This window comes from Ceratotherium simum, chromosome 7 (genome assembly GCF_057802395.1).
Source record: "Ceratotherium simum simum isolate JZ-2026a chromosome 7, ASM5780239v1, whole genome shotgun sequence".
Classification (NCBI taxonomy): Eukaryota; Metazoa; Chordata; class Mammalia; order Perissodactyla; family Rhinocerotidae; genus Ceratotherium; species Ceratotherium simum.
In genome coordinates this window covers 67,390,172-67,417,935 of record NC_141906.1, presented here as the reverse complement: position 1 = coordinate 67,417,935, position 27,764 = coordinate 67,390,172, and the positions used below count along the sequence as shown (strand labels likewise).

General features: G+C 44.9%; 1 protein-coding gene and 1 pseudogene across 2 annotated transcripts in view; one reads left to right on the top strand and one right to left on the bottom strand.

Annotated features, from left to right (window-relative positions):
• Positions 1 to 27,764, top strand: part of BUD13 (BUD13 spliceosome associated protein) — a 95,579-nt gene that overhangs the window by 17,491 nt on the left and 50,324 nt on the right. The window contains exon 10 of one of the 2 annotated variants that reach the window (XM_014785139.2): positions 8,629 to 9,031. The exons of the other annotated variant lie outside the window; for it this stretch is intronic. Coding sequence (XP_014640625.2) covers positions 8,629 to 8,722 — 94 coding nt within the window. The 3' untranslated portion in view covers positions 8,723 to 9,031. Of the gene's footprint in view, positions 1 to 8,628; positions 9,032 to 27,764 lie in introns of those variants that run through there. 2 annotated transcript variants of the gene reach the window in all.
• LOC106801404 (uncharacterized) lies at positions 15,178 to 26,140 on the bottom strand (annotated as a pseudogene).

The window sequence follows — 27,764 nt, the reverse complement described above, 5'->3', positions numbered from 1 at the left end:
CTTAACTCAAAAGAGGACCTGTAGGAGGATGTCTACATATATTATTTGAATTTTTCTGTAAGGAAGATTTTTTTTTGTCTCCCTATTTATTTATTCAGTCATTTATTTATATCCATATGGACTCATGTATATTTTATGATTTGGATTGTAATCTAGTAGTACGTTATTTATTTTGTTGCTCAAATTGTTCCGTTCTTTGGCCATTGGGAGTTCTTTCAGGTGTCCCTTTCACACACCCCACTCTTTTATTGTTTGAGCACTTGTACTTTCTGATACTACAAGGTGCTCCAGGCTCATCTTCTGTTTTCCCTGCCCTAGCCCTAGAATCAGGCATTTCTCCAAGGAGCCCTGGCTGCTTTAATGGAGAGTGATATTTAGAAACCAAGATTTGACTGCTAAAAGTGCTCATTGTTACTGGGGTGTCATTGCTTCTTGGCCCCCTCAGCAGGCAGAGCTAGGTAATGCATGTGTGGTAATCCACGTATACACACACATCTGGGGTTATTTCTGTATCTGTCCATCTGTATGTATGTGTATGTATACACATGTATTTATATATACTTATATGTAAATATGAGTTCATATTGATGTAACTGACTCTAATCCAGTATTACCTTTACTTCTTGCTTGTCTATAACTTCCCTTTCCAATACTGAGAAACCTGGCACCCACTATCTGCCATCCGTTTTGCTCATCTCAGTATTCATGTAAAACAGTTTCAGAATTGAGAAATTCAGAAACAAGAGATGAATTTACCATCTCGAGTATAGCATTTATGTGCAGTTCCTTTTGTTATTACCCTTATAGTTTCTAGTCAGAATAACCATTTGCCAATATAACTTAAAGGGTCAGTTCCCCCCACCTCCTTGCACCTCAGTGCAGTTATGTCATACATTTGTAATGTAGTTAGATTCATTTGTCATAGTCTGCATTCTATCCTGGGATCTCCTGACATCTTGGGTGATTTTTTCCTTTTATAGTTTACTTACATTAATGTTTATTCTTTATGGTATACAGTTCTATGGGGTTTGATAAATGCATAGAGTCATTTATCCACCACCCTAGTACTATACAGAACAGTTCCATCATCCTAAAATTTCCCCTAAAAGTCCCCTTTTAGTCAATTACACCCCCTCCACCAACCCCTTGTAATTACTGCTCTGTTTTCTGTCCCTATGGTTTTGCCTTTTCCAGAATGTCACATGAATGGAATCATACAATATGGGTAGCCTTTTGAGATTGATTTCTTGTGCTTAGCAAAATGCATTTAAGATTCATCCATGTTCTTGCATGACTCAGTACTTTATTTCTTCTTATCACTGAGTAGTATAACATTGTATGGGGCCGGCCCAGTGGCTTAGCAGTTAAGTGCGCACACTCCGCTGCTGGCGGAGTTCGGATCCCGGGTGCGCACCGACGCACCGCTTGTCCGGCCGTGCTGAGGCTGCGTCCCATATACAGCAACTAGAAGAATGTGCAGCTATGACATACAACTATCTACTGGGGCTTTGGGGGAAAAATAAATAAATAAATAAATAAAATTATAAAAACAAAACAAAACATTGTATGGATGTACCACAATCTGTTTTTTCCCCAGTAGACAGACGTCTTCATTGCTCCGAGTTTTTAGCGATTGTGAATAAAGCTGCAATAAACATTTGTGTACAGGTTTTTATGTGGATATAGTTTTCAGTCTACTGGGGAAATACACAGTGACTGCTGGATTGTGTGGTGAGACTGTGTTTAACTTAATAAGAAACTGCCAATTGTCTTTCAAAGTGGCTGTACCATTTTACATTACAGAAAAGAATGAGGATTCCTCTTGCTCCATATCCTTGCCAGCATTTGGTATTATCAGTATTTTGGATTTTAGGTGTGTAAGTTTAGTGTTCAATTTTAATTGCTCTGTCATCTTTTTTTTTTTGTGAGGAAGATCAGCCCTGAGCTAACATCCATGCCAATCCTCCTCTTTTCGCTGAGGAAGACTGGCCCTGAGCTAACATCCATGCCTATCTTCCTGCACTTTATGTGGGACGCCGCCACAGCATGGGCTGACAAGCAGTGCATTGGTGCGCGCCCGGGATCCGAACCTGGGCCGCCAGCAGCAGAGCGCGTGCACTTAACTGCTACGCCATGGGGCCGGCCCTGCTCTGTTATCTTTTTAGCTGTAACTTTCTGCAATTTTTTTTAGTGTTTACTCTAAGGATCACAGTATGTGTCTTTAACTTATCACAGCCTACTGAGAGTTATAATTGTACTGTTTCACATAAAGTATAATAATCTTGCAACACTATAGTTCCATTTACTCTCTATTCTTTGTATTATTGTTATCATATGTACTACATAAAAAATGGTATAGATCCCACAATATGGTATTATAATTTTTACTTTATGGTTATATATATATATTTTTTTTTTGTGAGGAAGATTAGCCCTGAGCTAACATCTGTTGCCAATCCTCTTCTTTTTGCTGAGGAATATTGGCCCTGGGCTAATATCTGTGCCCATCTTACTCTACTTTATATATGGGATGCCTGCCACAGCATGGCTCGATAAGCAGTGCATAGGTTTGCGCCTGGGATCCGAACCTGTGAACTCCGGGCTGCTGAAGTGGAGCACGTGAACTTACCCACTATGCCACTGGGCCAGCCCCATGTGGTGATATTTTTTTAAAGAAACTAAGAAAATAAAAGAAAAAAATACATATAGTTGTTAATATTTACTCACATATTTACCATTTCTGGTACTCTTCCTTCTTTCCTGAAGAACTTGGAATATTCCTTCAGTGCAGGTCTACTGATGACAAATTCTCTGTTTTTGTTGTTATGAAAATGTCTTTATTTCACCTTTATTTTTTAAAAACTTTAATTTTGAAGTAATTTTAGACTCATAAGAATTTGAAAAAATAGTACAGTGTGTTAGTGTACCTTTCGCCCAACTTGCCCCAATGATAATATTGTATGTAACCATGGTACAGTATCAAAACCAGGAAATTGACATTGGCACAATTCTATTAATTAAATTAGAGACCTTTTTCTTGCCTTTATTTCTGAAGGATAGTTTCGCTGACATAGGGTTGGAAGAGATCATTGTGAGGTGGACCCAGGCAGAGGCTCCTTACCCCTGTCCTTGGAATGTACATCTGGCCTACTATTCCCACACCAGCAGTTGTTTCAAGGACGTAGCCTTGAGAGAATAAGGTGTTGCTGAAACCATCTGGACTGAATATGTTGACTGATTCCAGTTAAGGTCTCTATATAAGCTTTAAGATTCTGGCAGGCAGGCGTGAAGATCTACTTGTCTTGCGGCTGCCCAAGACAAGCCTTGTTTGTAAGTTCCCTTGCTTATTAAACCTGCCATCTACCAATCTGGGATGGTCTGCCTCTTTCTTCGGTCTCTCCTTACCCTCTGCATACGGGGGCCAATTTCAGATTTCACCCAGGAAACTCCTAAGGTTGCGAACCAACACATAGAACTCTGGATTGACAGTACTAGAGGTCTGTGACAATTCTGTCAGCCCTTTAAAGATGTTTCATCATTTTCTATACCCCATTGTTTCTGATTAGAAGTCAGCCCTCAGTCCTATTTGTTTCATTGTTAACACCCCCCCCCCCGACATACATGTTGTAATATATTGTTTTTCTTTGGCAGCTTTCAAGATTTTCTTCTTGTCTTTGGTTTTCAGTAGTTTGACTATGATGTACCTAGGAGTGGTTTTCTTAGTATTTATCCTGCTTTGGGTTTGTTGAGCTTTCTGGATCTGTGAGTTCCTATTTTTCATATTTGGGAAATATTTGGCTATTTTTTCTTCAATTATTTTTTCCAAACCTCTCTTCTCCTTCTCCAATTACACTATTTTCCACCACTTGGTATTTTCCCACAGATCTCTGAAGTCCTGTTCGTTTTTCTGTCATTATTTTTCTCTCTATTCTTAAGATGGAATAATTTCCATTGATCTATTTTCATTGACTCTTCTGCCATCTTTAATCTATTAGGCTCATACAATGAATTTTTTGTTTCAGCTAGTTTATTATATTTTTAAACCCTGGAATTACCATTTGATAGTTTATATTTCTCTGCTGAGATTTCCCATCTGTTCATTCATTATGAGACGTTTTCCTCTTCCTTTAGAATATTTATAGTTCATGCTTTGAAGTCCTGTCTGCTAATTGCAACATTTGGGGCACCTCAGGATTGGTTTCTATTAATAGCTTTTTCATGAGTTTGGTCACATTTTACTGTTTCATCACAAGTCTGGTCATTTGTAAATGTATATTGGGCATTATGAATGATACATTGTGGAGACTTTGAATTCTGTTATAGTCCTCTGAAGTGTGTTGATTTTTATTCCAGCAGACAGTTAACTTTGCTGTATAGTCATGTATCGCATAATGACTGGTATATGTTCTGAGAAATGTGTTGTTAGGTGACTTCATTGTTGTGCGAACATCAGAGAGTGTACTTACACAAATCTAGATGGTATAGGCCTACTACATACCTAGACTACATGATACTAATCTTATGGGATCACCATCGTGTATATGGTCTGTCGTTGATAGAAACATCATTATGCGGTATATGACTGTGTTTGAACTCCAAACTCTGTCCCTTTGCAGTGGGCAGCAGCTAAAATTTCTGCCCAGTTCTTTGAGTTTCTAGCTGCTGTGTTTTCATCGGGCCCCATGGGGTTTCTCCTGCACAAGCAGTTTAGCAGTTAGCCAAGGATTTGGGTACAGTTTGCATGTAGATTTTGGGTTTATCCCTTTTGTAGTTCTCTCTCTTTCAGTATTTCCTCCCTGATTTTCCAGCTGCTCTGCCCACTTTGCACTGGCACCTCAAGCCAATAAGCCTGTGGCTTTCTGCCTCTATGAGCTGTGCAGATTGGGAAGTGCCCTCTGGCAAAAAGCTTCACAAATCTCTTTTCACACATAGACTACCATCCAGGTTCTGCCTGCTTTTGGTCACTCTCTTATACCTCCAAATACTTGTATTTTTATATTTTGTCCAGATTTTATAATTGCTAGCTGAGGGTGGGTAGGTCTGCTCAAGTTCTTCTGTCATGACCGGAATCCGCTGCCCGACCTGATATTGTCCTAAGGCATTGTCTTCTGTCCCTCAAGCTGCTGTGAAAATCCAAGGCTGTTGTTCCTGATATTGGCAGGTATCCTCAGAGTGGCTGTGGTTTTAGGCTATCTTACTACTACTTTGGTTAGCAGCTCACTGTATCTAGGCTTTTTGTTTGGTAGTGAGAGGATTTTTCAGAATACTAATTTGCCATGTAGCCAGAAGTAGATCTTTTTATAGCCACAACCTTAAAGATGTTCCCTGCTACACTGAGTTCATTCTTTTATTCTTTTTTCTATTTTTTTAAATTTCTGGACCCAAAACTTAGAACTCTCCCTGACCTAGTTTTTACTGGTGTCTGTTTTATCTGCATCTCTCCCAGTAGTTTTCCCTCACTTCTCGTTCTTGTTTTCTCCTGGATTTTTCCTTTTAGTTCCTTTTCTCATCCTTGCTTTCTTTCTGATTATTCATTCTTTCATCACCTCTTCTAGTTTTGTCTGTGTTTGTCCCACTGCACGTGAATATTTCTAGAATAGATCTGTAGTATGTTACAATTGGAAAGACACATAAGGTCAATTAATCTAATTCCCATTGTTTAAAAGAGAAATTGAGGTCCAGATAAATTTAACAACTTACCTAGAGTCATTCAGCTCACCTGTTAAAGCTGGAATCAGAACCCTGGGCTATCAGTTCTCTTGCAGTTTGTTTTTTTAAAATTCTTTTTAGGGTTTGGTTTGTTATTCATAGGTCCTTTGTCTGTATGATAATATTAGTGTTGATTCTCTTAAGTACTTATTCCCCAAGTCAAAAAACAGTGGTTTCCTTGGTGCTCTAGAATACCATCTATGCTTCTAAGGTTGGAGATGGTGTCATTCGTAATAAGCTTCCCTCTTCCTAAAGCCTTCCGTTACTCACCCTACTCATCCCTTAGGGAAGGCCTTAGGAAAGAGGGAAGCTTGTTATCTCATTTAGTTCAGTAACACTTAGCATACATGTTATAACTTTAAGCAGCTATGTACTAGGTGCCAGAGTCTCAGAATTAGTGAGAGACAGTCCCCGAGCCCAGGAACTCACTTTCTATCTAGAGGAAAAGACAGACAAGTCAATAATTTCAATGCTATTTGGTAAGTATTACTGTAGAGAATTTTCAAGGTGCTTTGGGAGCACAAAGGTAGAGTAAATTCAGCCTTGGGAGAGCGTGGTCAGGGAATACTTCCTAGAGGAGGTGATACATGAGCTTAGGCTTAAGAGATGTCGATCACCAGGCAAGATAAGAAGGAAAAGAAAGATGTTTAAGGAAGAGGATTCTATATGTGCAAAATCATAAGGATATGGAACATCATAGTGTTATGGGTGGGGTAGTCATAAGCAGCTTGCTGTTGTTGGATAGCATTAAGTGTGGAATGCAGTTGTACGAGATAGACTGAGGTTAGCAGGGGCCTGGTCACAGAAGGCCTTGGAATCATCTTTGAGGAGCTTGGTCTTTACCCTAGAGGCAAAGGGGAGCCATTGAAGGATTAGTAGCAGCTCTACATTTTAGATAGATAAATGATTATGGCAGTAATATGAAGCATTTGAAAGGCACAAGTTTGGAAGTAGAGAGACAAGATACAAGGCTGTTGCAGTAGATCAGGTTAAAGGTGATGGAGGTCTGAACTGGGACAGTGGTAGTAAGGATGGAGAGAAGAGAAAGTGGAGAAGCATTTAGGGGATAAGATGGCAGGACCTGGTGCCTAATTTGGGGAGGAGAAATCACTGGATTTGGCAATAAGGAGGGTCATTGATGACCCGAAAGAGGGCTAATTTTGTGGCATAGTGAAACAAAAGCCAGGTTCTAATGTGTTATGGAGTGAATGAAAAGTGAGGAGGTATAGGCAGAGAATACAGGCTCTTCCAAGAAGTTTGTATAAGATAACAGAGAGAATACATAGTAATAGAAGGGAGTTGAGGTCCACTCCTTGAAACTCACCCCTGTATGGGCTTCCATGACACCCTACTCCTGGTTCTTTTCTCTTATTGTTTTTTGTCAGCCACCTTAATGAGTTGCTTTTCCTCTGTGCACTGCTTAAATGTCTTTCAGAGCTCCATCTGTAACCCTAGCTATTCTCACTCCATGTGCTTTCTCTGGCCAAATCTTATCTAGTCACCCGTTCAATTACCACCTATATGTACCTGATTTCCAAATCTGTATTTGCAGCTCAGTCTGGTGTATGTAGCTGTACTTTACCTTTCTCTATTAATATGTACTTGAGGTACCTTAAATGCGATATATTCAAAACTGAACTCATTAGCTTCCCCTACTCTAAACCTGCTCTTACTCTTATGTTCTATCCTGGTCAGTAGCAGCCTCATTTATCTAGTCACTAAAATTATTAACCTACGAGTCAAACTTACTTCATCCTCCTTATATACCTAATTGATCACTAAGTCCTGCTGTATTTTCTCTCTTTCTGTCCCTCTTCTTTATCATTGTTTTTGTCACCTGTTGCCTGGACCACTGCAGTCACTTTCCTGCTTCTGATCTCCTCCAGAGTGATCTCTTTGAAATGCAATTTATGCTCCTGCTTTAAATCTATCCCTACTGGATGAAGTCTAAGCTTTTTACCATGGCCTACAAAACTCATTGTGATTTGGCCTCTTCTTACCTTTCTGACTTTGTCCCATGCTACTTCGTTTGTCATGAAATAGCGTGTGCCAGGCTATTTCTTATTTTTGTGCCTCTGCTCTTGTTGCTCATACTGTGCTCTGTCCTGAAATGCTCTCCTGACCTTTCTGGCCCTCTCCACCTCCAGCCCTCTGGGTAACTCTAACTTTCTGGACTCAGCTTAGGGGCCACTTCCATGAAGCCTTTCCTGACCCTTCTTGTCCATCCCCCCTCCCAAGCTGAGTAAGATCCCCATCTGTTTTCATGATACCCAGTGTGTGTTTCTACCATAGTTTATGCTTTTTAATTATTTGTTTAAATGTTGATCTCTTCCACTAGTCTGTGAGTTCATCAGGACAGACGCTGTGTCAGGCTCATTTTCATGACACTGCCTAGTATATAATAAGAATTCACTAAATGTTTGTGGAATGAATGGATAAAGTATAAGATGTAGACATCAGCTGAGAGTGAGTTGGGCCTTTAGAGAGTGGTAAATGTTTGAAACAGTCGTCAGAGTGGCAGAAGGGTCTGAACAAGAACTAATAAGAGGATGAATTATGTATTTTGTCCTTTTAATTCTGTATGCCTTAAATATTTTCACATGACTGCCTTACTTTCCTCCTTATTTGTTAGATTGTGAACTCTTCTCTTTTTTTAAAAATAAACGTCTGGGGCCGGCCCGGTGGCGCAAGCTGTTAAGTGCACGCGCTCCGCTGCAGCGGCCCGAGGTTCGCCGGCTCAGATCCTGGTCGCTCACTGACGCACTGCTTGTCAAGCCATGCTGGGGCGGTGTCCCATATAAAGTGGAGGAAGATGGGCACAGATGTTAGCCCAGGGCCAGTCCTCCTCAGCAAAAAAAGAAAGAAAGAAAAAAAATGTCTGGTTCAGGATTCTGGCTGATTAGTATCTCTTGATTGCAGATCCAATGGATTTGAACAGAAGCGCTTTGCCAGGCTTGCCAGCAAGAAGGCGGTGGAGGAACTTGCCTACAAGTGGAGTGTTGAGGATATGTAACTTTTCTGAGGCTGTAGGGGTGGCTGTGGGTTGTGGTAGTGGACATAGGGCAGCCAGACATCCAGCTGTAACAGTTGTCTGTGCTCATAATCAGGGCCCACACAGACCAGCAGCTTGCCGAATGCCAGTTTTGACTGCAGAAGAATATTTGGTTCCTGATGTTTGTACTGAAGCACCTGTACTTCTCAGGTGTGCCAACACTGGCTGTTGCTGGCTTTCAGAGGAAGCATTGATTTCTCGGTGTCCCTGGGTTGTTCTTGGTTAGGATTTTTCTTTTTTAATAAACATACGTTTATTTTTTTAAAATCATTTTCTTAACTGGTTATTCTGTTTTTGGGAAGAATACAAGTTAATATTGCATCCCTAGGGATCTTGGAGGGTGATGGTTGGATTTTTCATTAATCTAGAAAGCAGTATGAGTGAAAACTTTCATAGTGATAGATCATTCCTCTTAGAAAATAAGAATTAGTGCTAAATTAGACTTAGAAATACAGTCATGTGCTACATAACAATGTTTTGTTCTTTGACAGACCACATATATGACAGTGGTCCCATAAGATTAATACCATAGAGCCTGGGTGTGTAGTAGGCTATACCACCTAGGTTTGTGTAAGTACACTCTGTGATGTTCACACAACAATGAAATCACCTAATGACACATTTCTCAGAACCTGTCCCTGTGATTAAGCGATGTATGACTGTAGACATGGCTACTTGGAGACACCTGTATGATCAAGATAAATCACAAATTAGTGGAGAAGAGATGGATAATGGTGCTCAGAAAATTGGCTTATTATATGGACAAAAATAAAGTTGGATTCCTACCTCAAACCATATAAAAAAAAGACAAATCCCAGAGTGAGTAAAGATCTAAAATGCTAAAGCCAATAGGAAAAATGGAGAATGTGTTTGTGACCTTGGGGTGAGGATAGATTTGTTAAATAAGATCCCCAAAGCACAATCTATAGATTGATAGCTTTGACTACTTCATAATTAGCGATTTCTAGTCAACAAAGCATCCCATAGTCAAAGCTAAAGGTAGGTATAGATTAAGAGAAAATATTTGCAATGTCTAAAACTGACAAAGGATTGCACATGTAAAGGATTGAATATAGAAAGAAGTACTGCAAATTGGGAAGAAAAACAAATCACAAAATAAAAATAGGCAAAGAATATGAATGTGTAAAATCTAAAGGGAAAACCAGAATGGCTAATAAGTATAGTAGCTCATTAGTAATTAGAGAAATGTAAATTAAAACATTAATGAGTTTCTACTTTATATCTATTAGTTTGGCAAAAATAAGCAAGAGACTGAACTCTCATGGGGAATGAAAACTCTTGAGGAATTTCAACTGGTGCATCCATTCTGGAGAACAAATGGGTAACACTTAATGAAATTAAATAATATCTGGGATGCAGTCAGTATTGCAGAGTTTTTAAGAGTGTGGCTCTGGAGCTATGTTGCCTGATTTTGAATCCCAGCTATGTCTTTTACTAACTCTGTGACTTCTGTAAGCCACTTAACTTCTCTGTGCCTTAGTTTCTTCATCTGTGAAATGGAGATAATAGTACCTACCTCATAGGTTTATTGTGAGCTTAGAACAGTGCCTGGCACATAGTACGTGTCACAAAATTGTTAGTTATTATTATCATTGTCTTCCTTATCATCAAATGTTGGTAGCCAGCTTCTACAATGGCCCCCAATGATCTCTGACTCCTCGTATTCAAGCCCTTGTGTAGTCCGCTCCCACAATGAATAGGGCTGACCTGTGTAACTGATAGGATTACTGGAAATGTGTGACTTCTGAGGCTAGATCATAAAAGACATTGAAGGATCTGCCTTGTACTCTTTTGGATCACTTGCCCTGGAAGAAGCCACTGCCATGTCGTGAGAACACTCCAGCAGCCCCTTGGAGAGGTCTGTATGGAGAGGAATTGAGGCCTCTCACCAATAGACAACACCATGTTACCAACCCTCTGAGTGAGCCACCTTGGAAGTGGATCCTTCAACTCCCTTTAAGCCTTTAGGTGTGTGCGGCCCTGATCAACAATGTGACCACAACTCATGAGAGATCCTGAGCCAGAATCCCCCAGTTCCAAATTCTTGACCCAAAGAGACTGAGATAATAGGTGTTGATTATTTTTTTGAAAACAGCTTTATTGAGATATATAATTCACATGCTATATAGTTTACCCATTTAAAGTGTACAATTCAGTAGTTTTTAGCATATCACAGAGTTGTGCAACCTTCACCACAATTAATTGTAAAACATTTTGGTCACCCTGTGGATATAAGAAACTTTGTATCCGTTAGTAGTCACTCCCTACTTACCCTCAACTCCCTCAGCCCTAGACAACCACTAATCTACTTTCTGTCTCTATAGATTTACCTATTCTAGACGTTCTGTATAATATGTGAATGGGACTGTCATACAGTAGGTGGCCTTTTGTGTCTAGCTTTTTTCATTTAGCACAAAGTTTTCAAGGTACATCCATGTTATAGTATGTATCAGTACTTCATTCCTTTTTATGGCTGAATAATATTCCATTGTATAGATATACCCCATCTTATTTATCTATCCATCAGTTGATGGACATTTGAGCTATTTCCACTTTTTGGCTGTTGTGAATAATGCTGCTATGAACATACATGTACAAGTTTTTGTACGGACATATGTTTTCACTTTTCTTGGAGTAGAATTTCTGAGTCATATGGTAACTCCATGTTTTACTTTTTGAGGAACTACCAAACTTCCAAAGCAGTGTAGAGAATTCCAATTTCTCCACATCCTTGTCAACGCTTGCTATTATCTGTCTTTTTGATTATAGCCATCCTAGTGGTTGTGAAGTGGTATCTCATTGTGGTTTTGATTTTCATTTCCCCAATGTTAAACATCTTTATATATCTTCTTTGGAGAAATGTTTCTTCAAATTCTTTGCCCATTTTTCAATTGGGTTATTTGTCATACACACACACACACACACACACACACACACACTCTTATCTAAAGAGTTCTTTATATATTCTGGTTACAAGTCTCTTATCAGATATATAATTTGCAACTATTTTCTCTCATTCTGTGGGAGTTATTGTTTTAAGTTGTTAAGTTTTGAGGTAATTTGTTATACAGCAATAGATAACTAATGCATTAATTATGTATATACCCAACCTCAAAGCAGTTCCACTCCTGGCTATATCCTTCAGAGATACTTGGAAAGATCCACAAGGACTTACATATAAGGATGTTTATCTATATATAGTTTGGGTAGCAAGAAGCTGGAAGCAACTTAGATGTCCATCCCTAGGGGAATTGATAAGTAAAATGTGGGTATATGCTTATGATGGAATATCATAAAAAAGTCAGATGCAAGCTGTTAGGAAGTTAGCAGCATGATAAATTCCAGGTGAGGAAAATAAGGAACAGTGAAATTTATAGCAAAAGTTAGTTAAGTAAATTACACACAGAAAGCAACATTATTTTTTTAAGGAGGGCATACACCTTAACTCTAGACTAGAATAGGGTCTGTGAGAGGGAACAGAAAGGGGCTAGAACGTGGAATGAAGGAGGGAAAGGGAAACCAAAGAGGGGCCTTGCGTGAATGACTGTGATAGTGTGTTCAGGAACTCAGACATGTGATCGACTCAGTTCTGTGCACCTGAAGCTCTCAGCAAAGATCCAGAAGCAAGGTCTTACTCTAATGGAATTGACATTTGGTACCTGCACTAGTTAGGGTAGGCTAAGCTGCTGTGACATCCTCCAAAAGGACTGGCTTACTGCAATGGAAGTTTTTTTCTCCCTCATCCCTCATGTCCAGGGTAGTTTCAGATTGGGGCAATGGGAGGGCGATACTCTACTCCATGCAGTCATTTAGGGACCAGGCTGTTGCTGACGTTAACATGGCTTCCAAGGATGCTTTGGGCATTGCCGTTTTAGTGAGTTGAGCAGAGCTTGCAGGTTGCTTGGTAGATATTACAGGCCAGCTCTAGAAGTGGCACACACTTCCACTCACATTCTCTTAGCCAGAACCTGGTTGCATGGCTGCTCCTTGATGCAGGGGAGCCTGAGAAATGTAATGCACACCCAGGAAGAAGGAAACAATGGAGGTTGGACTGCAGCTTGGACAGCTGCAGTAGGCACTTCTCAGACTCCTGAAGAAAGGCTGTCCGTCTCCCAGCCATTTGAGATATATGTGGATTTTGAAGTAACTATGAGATCTGAAAATCCCAAAGGAGCTCCATTCTCTAACTGGAGAGTCTCATCGAAGTCACTACCAGGTTAGGGATGTCTCTTCCCTAACTCTGGCCAGTGGCTGTAAGAGAAGAGCTTAGGCAGAGAGATGAAGGGTGAACTGGAATTGTGTCTAGAAAAAGCATTTGTGAGATGGAGGTACTTTTAGAAAGGAAACAAGCTCAGAAAATAAACTCTAAGGTTCTGCAGTTAGCATATGGCAGAATGGAGACTAGAACCCAGTGTTCTGCTGGGCTCCACACTGCCTATCTGGTCCTTTGGCTCCTTGCTGAAAAGGTTTTTTTTAAAAGGCCCAAGGTTAGAACATTATTGATGAAACTGGTGAAATCTGAATAAAGTCTGGAGTTTAGTTTATAGAAATATGCTGATGTTAATCTTTTAGTTTTGACAAATGTCCATAGTTATGTGAGAAATTAACAGTCAAGGAATTTGGGTGAAGAGTAATGAGACTCTCTGTATTATCTTTACAACTTTCTGTAAATCTAAAATTTTTCCAAAATAAAAAGCTTATTTTAAAAAAAGGCCTCAGAGAATATAGGCTCTGGGCACTGGATCCTACTCTGAGTTACTACTTTTGAGTTTATACTTTTGTAAGCCTGCCCCTTTCCTTGGCCAGAGGTGGCAGTACATTCAACTTCTAGCCCATTGTCACACCTGTTGTACACAGCTGGACTTTATTTCTGTACGGGTTCAGGTTTTAACTTCACTTTTGTGGAGTCCTACAGTGTTTCTAGGGAACTGTTTGCTTTAAGAAACTATTATGGATGGAGTGTTGTATTTCCCCAAAATTTATATATTGAAATCCTAGCTCCCACGGTGATGGTATTAGGAAGGGGAACTTTGGGAGGTGATTAGGTCGTGAGGGTGGAGCCCTCATTAATGGGATTGGTGCCCTCGTAAAAGAGACCCCAGAGAGATCTCTCGCTCTTTCCGTTTCGTGAGAACACAGCGAGAAGCCGGCCCTCACCAGACACTGAATCTCCTGGTGCCTTAACCTTGGACTTCTTAGTCTCCAGAACTGAGAAATAAATATTTGTTGTTTAAGCCACCCAGTCTATGGTATTTTGGTCATAGCAGCCTGAATGGAGTAAGAGGCCCAGATGCTTTGGAAATCTTAAACCACAATTTTTTTCTGTAACAAAGGAATTTATTATAAGTTTTCAAGCAGAGACTGAGGTGGAGGGGAAGCAGAAGGATTCTGTTCCATGTGATTAGTAGGCATTGGTGGAAATTTATAAATTCCTCCTCCCTCCCATTTCTCTGCCCTTATGTGTGTGAGCACAGCACGGAGACCTCCAAGCCTGTTCAGCTGGTAGATGGCTGTCATTTCCTAGTCTGGCTACTAGAGGGCAGTGTGACATGCCTTTTCTGGACTGGGGAAAGCATGGCCTTGGGTCTATGCATGTTTTTCAAAATAATAAGCCTTACAATCTCTCAAGGATATAGGTGGCTAAATTCAGTTGCCTATTCCTCCACTTCTTATCCCTACCTTAGATCCAGAAACATAATCCTGTTTTCAATATGGTAAAGATTTTCAAGAGAGAGACCTGGTATTTAGATTTTGATCAGAATCTCCCTTACTTGGACTTTGGAAAACTTTCTCTATATGGAACATATTTTTTTTTCCTTTTAATCAAATTCAGACCCTCTTGCTCTCTTTCTTTTCCTATACTTTGTTCACTCTGAAGTTTAGACTTAAGAAGCGGTGAGCAATACTAAAAACTACTGAATTGTACACTTTAAAGGGGTGAATTTTATGGTATGTGAATTATATCTCAAAAAATGTAAAGAAAAAAAGCAGCAGTGAGCAGACACTGTAGCTCAAAGAGAGTGAAATTAATTGATGGTGCTGACTCGAGAAGTCTTGATGCTTTGCCATTGACTCAGCAGTAAGAGAGAAATGCTCTGACCTCTTTTTCCCTCAAGTTTTCTGGAACACATTGACCTTCTAGGACACGGAGTGCGTCATTCCTTTCTCAAGAGGTTACCCTTGCCCAGTTAGTGTCAGAGGGCTGGATTAGGGTTAGAATGTGCCTGGGAAACCTAAGGGAGAAAGCTGAGTCAAGGCTGTGAGGCAGCTGTCTTGAGACCTGGGTTTTAAGTTTGAGCTGATTAGGAGACATATGTCCTGAACTGTGCATTTTTGCATAGGTTACTTGGGTAGTTTTTCTCCCAATTTTTTTTTTTTTTTTTTTTTTTTGAGTTTTGAGTCCTGTTTTGGCATAAGTACTTCTGGAGCTGGCTTTCAGGCAGCTGGACTGGCCTGTAGAAATAGATTATGGGGCCAGCTTGGAGCTGAGTCATGTCTCCCCTATGACACTGGCTTTTTTTTGCCATATGCAAACGACATTACTATATCTGGGAATGACTTAGTCTCTCCTTTGTATGTTTTTCGTTGCTCAGTGGATGGATTGTTCGCCTTACGTTTGATGCTGTTGGCTTGGGGCTTACACAGTTTTACCCTTTCAGAAAATAAGGGCATGTAGGAGGTCCTAGTGGTAGTTTGATCCTCAGCTGGTGCCTGTAAACCCATACCCTTGGGAGGGGACAGAAAGCAGTCAGCTGAAAAAGGAGTAAATCTTCCCCTCCTTGCATATTATCTTCAGTACCCTCTGTCAGCTCAGGAATGACAAGGAGTCACAGGTAAAAATGCAGTGTCTAATGCTCAGTAAGCAGGGCCTGTTTTCTTTCTTTTGCTTTTGGCAGGAGAGAAAAACATTTGTGCAGAGAGATTAACTTGCTCAGAATCGCTCTGAGTTGGAAAACAGCCAGGATTTAAACATCAGGCTCCTCTCTGTGCAGTCCCCACCTCCCCCATCCTCACCCTCGTAGCAAGAAGGTGAGAGGGGACTGTCCCCTGCCCGCAGCAGGAGTTCTTACCAGGGACTTCTCGTAGCCTCTGTCATGAGGGTCTCCATAGCATACTTGGGGCTGAGTTCCGCAGTCCTGGAAGAATTGCTTGCTGGTAGTTTCAGTTTGGAACTTGGCTTTGAAGACCCTGAGTGTGCTAGAAGGGCACTTACACTTGACTCTTTTTGCCAGGAATTTGGGAGGAGATAAATAAGACATCTGGGAAGAGAGAAATGCATGTCTGGGGAAACAATGATAATGATTTTAATTGCTGTCTTTTGTTAAGTACTTACCATGTATCAAGCATATGTTAAGTATGTACATACCTCACCTCTGTGGTCAGGGAGACGTTAGAGTCTGTAAGTGGCTGCAAATTCCTGAAAGCCAAATTTCTGGATTTCCCAAGAAAAGTGGGGTTGGGAGGTCCTGGCAGGGTAAATCCTTTCCCTTGTTCCTTGCCCCCCGACCCTCTTGGGTTGAGGGAGCATTTGGGACCCTCATGCTGATTCCCTCTTAACAGAGAGCTTGGGCACTTTACCCTGGTCCCTGTGTCTTCGTCAGTCTTGGCAGTGCTCTTCCCACCCAGGATGGTCATCTCCTGCTTCCGCCAGCTCGGCTTCTGATGCTGATGCGTAGTGGGCTGCCAGGGGCAGTGTCCTTTTGCACAGTCGGGATATATTTGCTGCGTGGGGTAAAAATATTTCTACAAGTTGGAATCTGTACCTGTGAACCAATCCAGGCCTGCAAATAGAAGGGCGCTGTGCTATCTACATACTTTCTTTGCCTTTCATTTGTGTGTCTGCCTGAACTATACAGTGTATTTTCAGGTAATTTCGAATGAAAATTTATTTCCTCTCTGAAAACAAAATTTTAATTTATTTTATCTCTGTTTCTTTTCACACTCCCCAGTTATCATGCTAAGACCCTGCAGAGAGGATGTGACTCCTGCAGCCAAAGGATAGGGCAATGGAGAGCATTTCTACAACACCCTGTTAGGCAGCTGGAGACTATAGCTTAGAGAATGTGGATTTGGCAAACAGGAGCTTGCTGGCAGGGAGAAGAGATGTTCTTGTTGCTAGGCTGCCTGCCCTGGTCACTTTGGTGTGAAGATTATCCTTTCATCCACCACTTTGGAATAGGATGGTGGTTTCTGTAACATTTATGTGACACTGGCTTTGGGTTGGAGCTGGGCCTTCTAACCTTTCAGGGATGAGTCAGAGGGATATAGAGGGCCATTCTGAGCTCCAGGGGAAGCAGGCTTTGATAGGGAAGAAGCCAGGACAAGGATGGCCAAGTGGAATGCCTGACTCTTCATAGTTTCTTGGGTCCTGGATAAGCCTGGCACTCTACCTCCTGGCTTGCAGTTAGAGTTCGTGTCTCCCAGGGAGGCATGGGGGAGGAGGCTGACCCTCAGTTATGAACAGCATGCAGTTTGTCCTTGCCCAAAGCTTATGTGAGGTGAGAGGACTAAGTAAATTTGAACTAGATGGAAATCCAAGATTCTACAACAGTTAGTCCTTTGCTCTGTTGCCTTCTACAGCTCTGTCTCTGAATTGAACCAAAGCCTGAGTTCTGAGCTTTCACCTTTGTCTTGGGAAATAGGGCCCTCCTCTGTCCCCTTCCCCCAGGGCAAGCCTGCAGCTTGCCAACAGTTCTGGTTACTCACTTGATCCCCTGGCTGTTTCTGTCTGGGTCAGGTTCAAGGACTGGACTCCACCCTGGGGCTTGGAAGTCACTGATACTGGCTGATACACTCCATGTAGCCTGGACGCACTGTTGGTGCTACTTTTCTGCCCAGAGTGTGAACTGGGAACATCAACTGACCAAGAGGAGGGTTCTGGAAGGAAATCTGATGAGTAGTGGTCAGGTACTGGTCACCTAAGGGATCAAGCAAGTGTGGAGGGGGCCTCCTCTGTGTGGGAAAGTCATGAAATTAAAGGTAGGGATCTGGACCGCCTTGGCAGCCTTGGCTCCTGCGTGGCCGGCTCTACTTAACTAAGCCTTTTATAATGGGAATAGCAGACCCAAAATATATCAGCATTGCCTGCTCCACCACTCTGACCTTCAGGGTTGTCTCCCCAAGACCAGAACTACAGAATCCTTAGTGCAGAATCCCAGAGTGGCCTACAAGCCCCTTTTGAATCCTCTGAGCTTTGAAAGCCTGGATTACACGGCTGCTAGTTGGTCCAGCCCAAACAGGAAGGAGGGTGGGCTGGGATGGGGTCATTGGTATGATGCCCTCCCAGAGGGGTTCTGGCTGACCATGTAGTCAAATGTTGCCTGAAGGGCTTTTGACGAGAGAGGGCCGGGGGCCCTTGTTGCTTCTTGTATTCTCCTGGGTTGGTGGTTCCCACCCCTGGGATCTGCCTGGGGGACAGGAGTGCCCCTGGGTAGGGTGAATGGGGTGGGTTGGGAACGGAGGGTTTAGTTACTGCTTTATGTGGAGTGCCACTCCTCTATCCCCTATTACCCTGCACTCCGCCCAGCTGAGTCTCACCTGAATGCAAGGGCATCTCCCCGTGGTAAGTCTCAGGCTCCATCTTCCAGGGCTTGTAACAGGCCCCGTAGGTTGTACTGAAGGGGAGCCATTGAGGGTTGCAGTGCTGGCTGAAGTAGCTTGGGGGTTGCATCAGAGTAGAGCCTTGGGAAGGGGCTCCACGCGTTATTTTATATGTCCTGGGGCTATTTCCTCCTGGGCTTCTGACTCCTGCAAAGCAACCCCCCTGCTGCTGCTTCCCCATAGGGGAAGTTCTTTTTTGCCCCTTTGTTCAGTGGGGTCCTTCTTATCTTCCCCTCATTAATAGGGGAAGTCAGTGGGGATCAGACTCCTAGAGTGAGAGGTCATCGGAAACTAGGCTGGTGCTACCTTCTAGCAAGTTGCTTAACTTCTCTGAGCCCCAATTTCCTTATATGTGAGAACAGGATAATAATCCTTTCTTGGGTTATTGAGAGGATCTGAAATAAAGTATCTAGCAGTGTCTGGCATGTAGTAGGTGCTTAATAAATAGTATGTTCTCTTAAAATGTTAATATGATATTTCAAGAGCGTGACTGCTGCATCAATGGCACGTGTCCCTGTTGACTCCACTCTCGTCTCCCTCCTGACCTCACCTGAACACCAGGATGGCTGTTCTCTGGCTGGGTTTGGAGAGCCAGCATCTCTTGCTGGGTGGAATTGAGAGCTGTACTCTGAAGAAGGGTAGCAAGTGGGCGAGGTCTTCTGTCCCCGGGAGAGGGGGTGTCTAGAGCAGGGGGAGGAGTGTCACTGACCTGTTCCAGTGATTCTTCCCCATCTGCCTCATGGCAGCCTTCCCTTACCCACTACCCCTACTAAGGGGAGTTGTGGAGTGCTGCTGGTGGTGGTGGTATCCAGACAGGACCCAAACTGAGTCTATCTGAGGCTGGATCAGCGAGAGCTGGGTGGGGGGCTTTCTCTGCATGTAAGGGCATATGGCATTTCAAAAGCAGTTATTTTTTTTTTGTTGTTGTTGTTTTTTTTTTTTGTGAGGAGGATCAGCCCTGAGCTAACATCTGCCAATCCTCCTCTTTTTGCTGAGGAAGACTGGCCCTGGGCTAACATCCGTGCCCATCTTCCTCCACTTTATATGGGACGCCGCCACAGCATGGCTTGCCAAGCGGTGCATCAGTGAGCGCCTGGGATCCAAACCGGCGAACCCCGGGCTGCCTCAGCGGAGTGCGCACTTAACCGCTTGTGCCACCGGGCCGGCCCCAAAAGCAGTTATTTTTAATGAGCATTTTAGGTCTTTTATTTGGTGTTGAAAGTGGTGCTGGTTGGAGGAGGGCTGGCTTACAATGACGATGGTTATGGCGGAACTTCACATAGGGGGGCACCCTACCCTAGGGCTTGGTGCAGTGGCTGTGGTGTCTGTGTTTCTTAAGGGGCAGAGGAAAGAGTAGTCTCTAGGAGCACAAGAGGCTTAGAGCTGAGTCAGGGGTTTTGTTCCCTCCCTCCTTCTGGAGCTGTGGGATACACCCCACAGGACCCGTGGAAGCCCCTCTAGTTCCTCAGGGAGAGAGGGAGGGTGGAAGGGTGGCCTCCTGTGCTTGCCACACTAAGACTCAGCATTTGAGGTTCAAGGGTGGGAGATTGGGAGAGGGTGGGCTGCTGCTTTTTTAGAAGCAGCTCTTTGGCTGGCGAAGAAAGAACATTTTTGATTGACCAGTGTAAAGTGGAGGAGGCAGGGTAGGGTTCTGCAGGATGGAGAAAGGGGCTGCTAAAGGGCCATTTTACCTATGGATGGATATTGGGGGGCTGTGGTTACAGTGGGGAGCAGGTAATGAGAACTCTATGGGGAGGACTGCCCTTGAACCATTGAGGTCCAGGCACACCCTGAGCCAGAGCAGTACCCAGGACAGGAACCGTCCTGTGTCCTCTGCCTGTCAACCCTGCATTAGAGGGACAGAAGCAGAGAGCAGGAGCTTTGGGGATGGGTAGGGGAGTGAGAAGGGGGATGCCAGGTAGGGGGGTGTTTAGAGGACACACCCATAGTCACAGAGCCCACAGAGATGGCTGAAGGCGGGCACTTTGGCTCACTGGCTTTCTGGGTCATATTGGCAGTAGCTTCTCTTGTTCAGCCCTGTCCTTTGTCCCCCAGCTCCTGACTGAGTGCCTGTGCTTTGGCATATTGGCGTTGGTTCTGACATCTGGTGACTTAGGTTGCCCTGGACTTCCTCATTAAATGTGTGAAAGCCACTGCGCTGGTTTTGGGAGATGAGGTGGAGGCAGCTATGTTCCTAACAACAGACTGCTGTGACCAGCAGCTAGGGGAGGGGGTGACTGTGGAATTGCTCCGGTCTCAAGATTGTTGGGCCTTGTCTCTGCCATCAGCCTCACGTCCAGCTCTGGATCTCCACTGTATGTGAGATGCGTGTGTGCCCAAGCTCTGGCCCTTCAGATGTCTGTCTTTCCCTGCCCTCATCTCGAATCTCAGTGTTGGAATGTATGTTAACAGACTTCTATTCACTACACTTTCCACACACCAATTAATTTAAAAGTATTTTCTATCAGTTTACTAGCTCAACTGCTCTCCCAACCTCTGGTCCCGTGGAAATGCAGTGCTAATTATATTAATCCTAGAATCAGAGTTGGAAAGGGTTTTAAAGAGACCTAATCCTCACGCCTACTCCAGTGCTGGAATCCCTTGGCAAATCATATTTCTGGGAAGTGCCACTCCCACCCATGTTTGAACACTTTCTACCCTGTCACCACCTCGTGGGACATATGTATTCCATTCTTGGGTAACTCGAGCTATATTCAGTTGTATTTCCCTGTGGCTTCACCATTTGTCTGAATTATCATCTTGGGGCTTACAAAAACAGACAAATAACCCCTCTGCTACTTGACAACATTTTAGATGTGTGTGGATAAATTTTTCTTCCCATGCCCTACCTGCTACCCTTCCTAGAGCCTAGGAGGTTAAGGTAATAGGAGGAGAATTTTGTATTGAAACTTATGCAAGAAAGGAAGCAGATAATTTTTGCATAATAAGGTAGTAGGAAATTAATCTTCATACATAGAGGGTTTAATTGTGTTTACACATACTTCACATGGGGCCTCTTCCCTCCGCTCCACCCCCAATCCAGCAGCAGAACCAAGCATGACGACCCAGCTAGAGGCTGACATGAGAGGAAGAGGTGGTAGGAAAAGGATGAAGGACTGTAGGAGAGGACCGAGGTGGTCAGCAGAGAGCGTCTGGGGGCATGCTCAAGTTAACCTTGGAGGGTGGTCTCCAGGTGGGTCTCAGCATCACGATAAGGGACAAACTGAATAGAGGAACTATTCCTGAACTCTACCGTCCTGCAGGTGCTGTGTGGGTTGGGATATAGCCCATGAACCTGAAGCAGGACTGAGGGAATGATCTCTGGGATTCATTGTGTTTGAGTGGCTGACAGTAAGACATTTCCCCCTTAACTGTGGCATCTCCTGTATGATCAGGAAGTAATGTCACAGTTATGTTGACAATAGAAGAAAGCTGCTGGGCCCATCAGACTCTTTTCCAGTTCCTTTAACCATCCTTTTAATGCATGATGTTGAGTCCCATATTATCTTCTCTGAACTCACTCCAGTTTGCTGCTGACTGTTTTAAAGTACAGCAGCTGGCTTGAGTCCTAAGGCTCTGGGTGTTCTGATCAGAGTACAATTGGACTATCACTTCCCTCCATCTCGATATTATACTGTAGTCAGTGTATTTAAGGTTGAATTAGCTTTCATGGGGACCACCTCCCACCATTGATTCCCACTGAGCTAATTATTGTCAAAAGTTCCCACAGCTCCTTTACACATGTTTGAGATGTCGCCCCAACTCCTACTTGTGCAGTTGGTGTTTTGGACCCAATATAGTTGCCTTCAGCCCCTAGAAATCTCACTTTGATGTTCTTCTACACTTTCTCAACCTGCAAGGTAGTGGGATGGTGGGCTTGTCCTGGTTTTTCTTGGTGCAGGAGAGGAGGCTGAAATGGAGTTATTTGGGCCCAGTCCTTCTCCTGAGGCTCAGGTTAGCCCGGCCAACATGGCCTCACGCTGGAGAGGACTTAACTTCTGAGTCACAATGTGGGAAGTCTTTCGATGTGGACTAGAGAAAGTGTTGACATAGACAGACTCAAGCAACCACCTGCGGTGCTAGGAGACCCCCAGCTGATGTGGCAGGGGCCGGAAGGGCCCTGTCTGCCCAGGTCTGCTTAGGGACGCAGGATGCAAACTCGTGCCACTGCTTCCAGTGCAGCTTCTGCTTACCGAGTCAGCCTTTCTCTGAGTTTTCATATTTTGTGGGTTGTGAGGTCCTATGGCGAGGACTCTTATTCATTTTCTTATTCTTACTATTTTCTTATTCAGGTCTCTTATTCATTTTCAAATCCCTAGCTCCTAGCCCAAGGCATTCTACCTCAGAATTAATAGCTATCATTTGTTTAGTGCTACTATGGGCTAGGCACTCTCCATATAGTAATCACATAAAACCCCAACATATTTGATGCTGATATTTCCATTTTTCAGATGAGGAAACTGAGGCTCAAGACCACAGAGCTACCAAAGCCTATGGTCTTTGTCTAAATGAATGAATGAATGAATGAGTCTTGAAGGGGTTACTCTGGGTGAGAGTAGGCCAAAGTGGGTTCAGTGTCTTCAGGATGCCCCTTCTTCTCAGCTTCTTAGTGGAGGTCTCTAATCGGCTGGGCTAATTGATTGTCATGGTCGCAACATGATGTGAATGCTTAATTAGCACATGGACCTCCTGTCAGATATTTATGGAGTGGCTCTGCCAGCCAACCCAGGCCCAGCGACAAGGAGTCTGTGGCTTTTGTGGGAGCAGGGTGGGGGAAGCATGATTATCCCAGTACTGACAGGGGAGACTGAGGGCAGGAACGTCCCCCAGGGTCACGTGGGAGGCAGAAGGAGGATGAAGCCCTTGTCTACAGGATGTGTCCAGTCTCCTAAGCGTTGTATCAAGGTCCCTTGCACCTGACCTGTCGGCTCCTTCCCTGCACTCTCTGGACTTCTTACTTCCCTTGGTCAAATACCACTGGTTCAGGCCTCTCTGCTTTTCCAAGTTGTTGCTTCTGCCCTGTTCTTCCTCTCCCTAGCAGAACCTTACTCATCCTTCAGAGCCCGGCTCAAATGTCATTTCCTTTGTGGCGTTTTCCCTGGCTCCCTCACTACCAGCAGAAGGGCAGAATTAAATGCTTCCTCTTTGGGTCTGTTCCCATAAGTATATACCTGACTCTAGTATAAAGCTCTTTATATTACGATGAATTGTGGTGTGTTTCTCTCCCCCTGCCTGACTTAGAGCTTATTAAAGGCAGAGACCTCAGTCTCCAGCATCCAACACAAAGCCTGGCCTATAGGAGACACTCAATAAATATTTTTTGAATTCAGCTAGACGGTAGGTTGAGGTTCCATTGCAGGCAAGAACTGGGCAAGTGTGAACTTCCAGAACTCAGCAAGTGATGTGCAAGTGTAGGTAGGGCATTTTTGAAATCTTTCTAAGCATTTTGTGGTCCTTATTTTTCCTTTTCACAATAATCCTCTCCTACATGGGGAAAAGGGGGACAAAAATCCCAATTTGGCCCCAACCACATGCCTGGGAAGAGTCTTGACGTTAGACTGGAGGGACAACGGTGGAGGCATGGGCCTGAAGCCCAAGGGCCAGCCACCCAGGCCACGAGCTGCTTGAGTGCAGACGTGGCTTCCCCTGCCTCCTGCAGGGTCTGGCCACGGGCCTCACGTGGGAGGGGTCCTGGGGAGTGGGAAGGCAGTGCAGGAAAACCCATGTGCACCAGCCTGGTTTCTCTCTTCCTGCTAATCTCGCAAGGCTCTGTGGAGTAGGGACTATTGCTGTTGTCCGAGTCCCCAAAATGCCACAACTGTTGGTTCCTGATGTATATAGTGTGCATTTGTATATTACTTTGCAGATAGTTTGCATTAATTTCTGCGAATGGTGGAACATACAGAAATCCCCCAATTTCTATGACCCCATTCCTACCCCACAAAGAAACACAGTGGTCCCTATATTTCTGTCTTCAGGAATCCCAACCCCGTTGGGTGGATAAGAAGGGGTTCCCTGAGAGCCGTGCATCAACCAGGCAACAGCACAGAGGAAGGGACGCAGGAGTCCCGCTGCCCTGGGTGTGATTGCTCTGACTACTCTTCTCTATCTTTTGGAGGGAAAAGTGGGAGGGACTTATAAAGTGTCTTAATTTATTGATCTCACAATTCAGGCTCAGGGAGTCAGCTGGGGAAAAGCAGATGAACAGTAGGGTAAAGAGGAGAGAGAGGCTTGCAGTTTAGGTGGGCTTTGCAGAAGGGCAGAGGCCACATCCCAGAGCCACACAGGGCAACCAGCTGATGAGCTGCTCTACTGCTCGGGGGATGGGCCCACGCTGACTGCTCCGTGTTGCCATCTGCTGGACACGTGGGGATAGCATTTATTCCTTTTAGGCTTCCTACCCTTTTGCTGAGTCGGCTCTTCTGTCTTCTTTCTGTTCCTTCTGTCAAGTATTTCCCCCCTTGGGAAAGACCTGCTTTCCTTCTCTCCCCAAGCAGGACTATCAGGATGCCTCTGCTCTGGCTCACAGGGTGCTGACTAAAAGGGAGTAACGTCACCTCTGGTTGGGGGTGGAGAGAACGTTGCTTGTCTCCATGCTTGGAGTTTCTCCACCTTTTCCCCAGGCTCTCTGGGACCCTGCGCTTGGCTGTGATGAGAGACTATTTCATTTATTGTCCAAACTGGGACTCTTCTGAGAGTGAACAGTGTGTGTGTGCATGCACACGTGCTATTAATAATTATGCCGAGACAACAGGTGTAAACCAGGACTGTCCCAGGTACACTGGAACTCGTGGTGAGCATAGTTCTGAGGGTCGCTGGCCTTCCTTTCATCCCTAGGCAAGATGTGGAAGGCGAATGCAGCCAGCAGGGGCTGCTGCGGCACTAGCTATGGTTGCAGGTCTGGCTGCCTGAAGAGCCCCTTGTGCCACTCGGGGGTTGTGGGAGGAAGAGGCCGGGGAGCAGAGAGCTGGGTGTGTGGGTAAAGCTGGATGTAGTAAGGGCTGGGGTCCCCTGAGTGACAATGTAGCAGAGAGTGGGGTCTCATCTGGGCCTGGTTTATAGTGTGGTAAGCAGGCTATGTGTTCCCTCTGGTCGGGTTGGGGACACAGCCCAAAGCCCTGGGGCCTGGTTTCTCAAAAGCTCCCTGTAATTCCTAGACTGGACTGCGCCCCTCCTGAATCCGGTCAATTTTTGTCCTAGCCCTTCAGACAAAGACTGGGCAAGCAGGTTCTTTGTGCTACCAGCTCCTGAGGCTGGTGCCTTCCTAGGTAGATTAGCACTTGGCTGGGGGGCTCATGGGTCAGCCCAGGCACACCCTGTGCCAGAGGGGACCCCAGGCACAGGACTGGGGTCTTTCTCTGCCTGACCTTGCAGAATGACTTGCAGGTGGGGAATGCAGACCAGCCGTGGAGTCCTGTGAAGAAGAAGGGCTCTCCTGGAAACTTCTAGCCCTCCCTCCTCTTACCCAGCTCTAACTCTGGCAGCAAGACCCCATTTCCTTCTCCCCAATCCAGGGGACCTCCCTCCCTTGACCCCTAAGTGCAGAGTTAGAAGACCTCACTCCTTGTGGGAGGAAGGGATTTCTCTAGTAGGGTGGGGTCGTTGCCCTGCTCTGGCCTGAGGAAAGCCTTGGTTGCTGAGTGGAGTTTGGTCCCCTGCCCCCAGCTGTGATGGCCTGGCCCCCACCCCATCTGCTCTTCTACTCACCTGGAGGGAGAGGCCAGTAGCTGACTTTGCAGACCACGTGTTGGTGACCATACCCCAGCTCCTCAGCCTTTGTCCTCAGTGATGGTAAAGGGGTGGTGGTCTCAGCAGGCACGGGGAGAGCTGCCCTGCTTAAGCAGAGAATTCTGGAGCAGCAATGGGTATCCAGGGCAGCCACAGGATTACCATGGCAACACGAGAGGCAAATAGCAGTGGGGAAGGGCTGGAGCTGAATTCCTAGAGGGGGTCAGAGAAGGGCTTAAGGGTAAGGAAGAGAGAGAGAAACCCACTGCTGCCCCCACCCCAGAGAACCACATGCCCCTGCTTATTGACGCTTGTCAGGGGAAGCTTGTTGCCCTTTGTCAGTGGAAACCCAACACTCCCTGGCACGGTCTGTGATGCGCCCAGCCTGGCAGAGGGTCTGCTGGTGTGTGGAGAGGTGGTGACTCTGGAGGGGGAAGGGGAACCAAACTCACTCTCTGTTTTCTCAGTCCGCCTGAGGAATGGCAGTGGGTTTTAGACTGCTCTGGCCTGCTTCTCTACCTGGGGGACCCCGAGCCATCCAAGTTAACCTAGACTAGTAACCAGGGATCAATTACTGGCCTGTAATGTGCCTTCCAACTGCCCCTTGCAAAAAGCAGCCTGTTTGGAAAAAAATGAAAGTGCTTTTCTAGATCTCTGGTGCCACTGAGCCAGTGTGACTCCTCCCTCCCCAGCTGCCTTTGCCCACTCCTCACTCATTGCCTCTACTCAATTAGGCAGGGCTGGGTTAACCCCACAAGTGCCAGGTGTTGGTGATCGATGGTTGCTGTTGCCTTTTCCAGACAGGCCCTCCTCCCAGCACGGTTCTCAGGAGCTCAGAGCAGGCCAAGTCCAGTGCCTGCCAACCTCCTCCCCACCCTCCCTCTGGATGCCAAATCTGACTTTGATTAGCGTGTGGAGGGGGAAGAAAGCAGGAAAATAGAATATTAAAATCTTAATTCAATTTAAAACACTGTCATTCACAGGCATGGCAAACAGTGAGATGACTAATTATTATGCAAATGAGGCAGATAGAAAAGTGATTAATAATTGCACAAATTAAAAATTATTGTAAACATCCTGTGACGAGCGATAAGTCCGATGGAGAGGCGAGGGCGGTGGGCTGGGGAGGCCATGGCGGAGCCAGCTCCTGCATCCTTATTTCCTCATTAGGGGGATTTAATTAGCCCCTGATGATGGGGCTCAGTGCTGCCAGGGGTAGAGGAGTGGGTGGCCAGGGCTGGGGCTGGCTGTGCTGATCCTCAGTTCCCTCCTGCTCCTCCCCATTGCCCCGTGGTGAGGCTGGAGCTGGCTGGGCAGGAGGAGGGGGGATGCAGACCAGCCACCACAAAGGGATGGGTGCTGTGCAAAGCTTCTTTGCTGCTTTCCACTGGCCTATACCAGCTGCTGTCCCAGGTCTGGGCAGGGGGCGATGAGGAGGCCTCTGGGTGGGGGACTGGTGGGCACATCCTTATTCAGCCACCCAGATTCCTCAGGTCTAGTGAAGGGACAGCCAGAGCGTAACTTCAGTGCTGGAACATTACAGTGAAGATGGACAGGTACATGGTATTGCCTGGGGCCTCATGGTTACCCTGGGTCCAAGTGTCCCTGACTCTGGGGGCCACAGAGGAACTAAGTCAGTGCCCTGAGCCAAGTG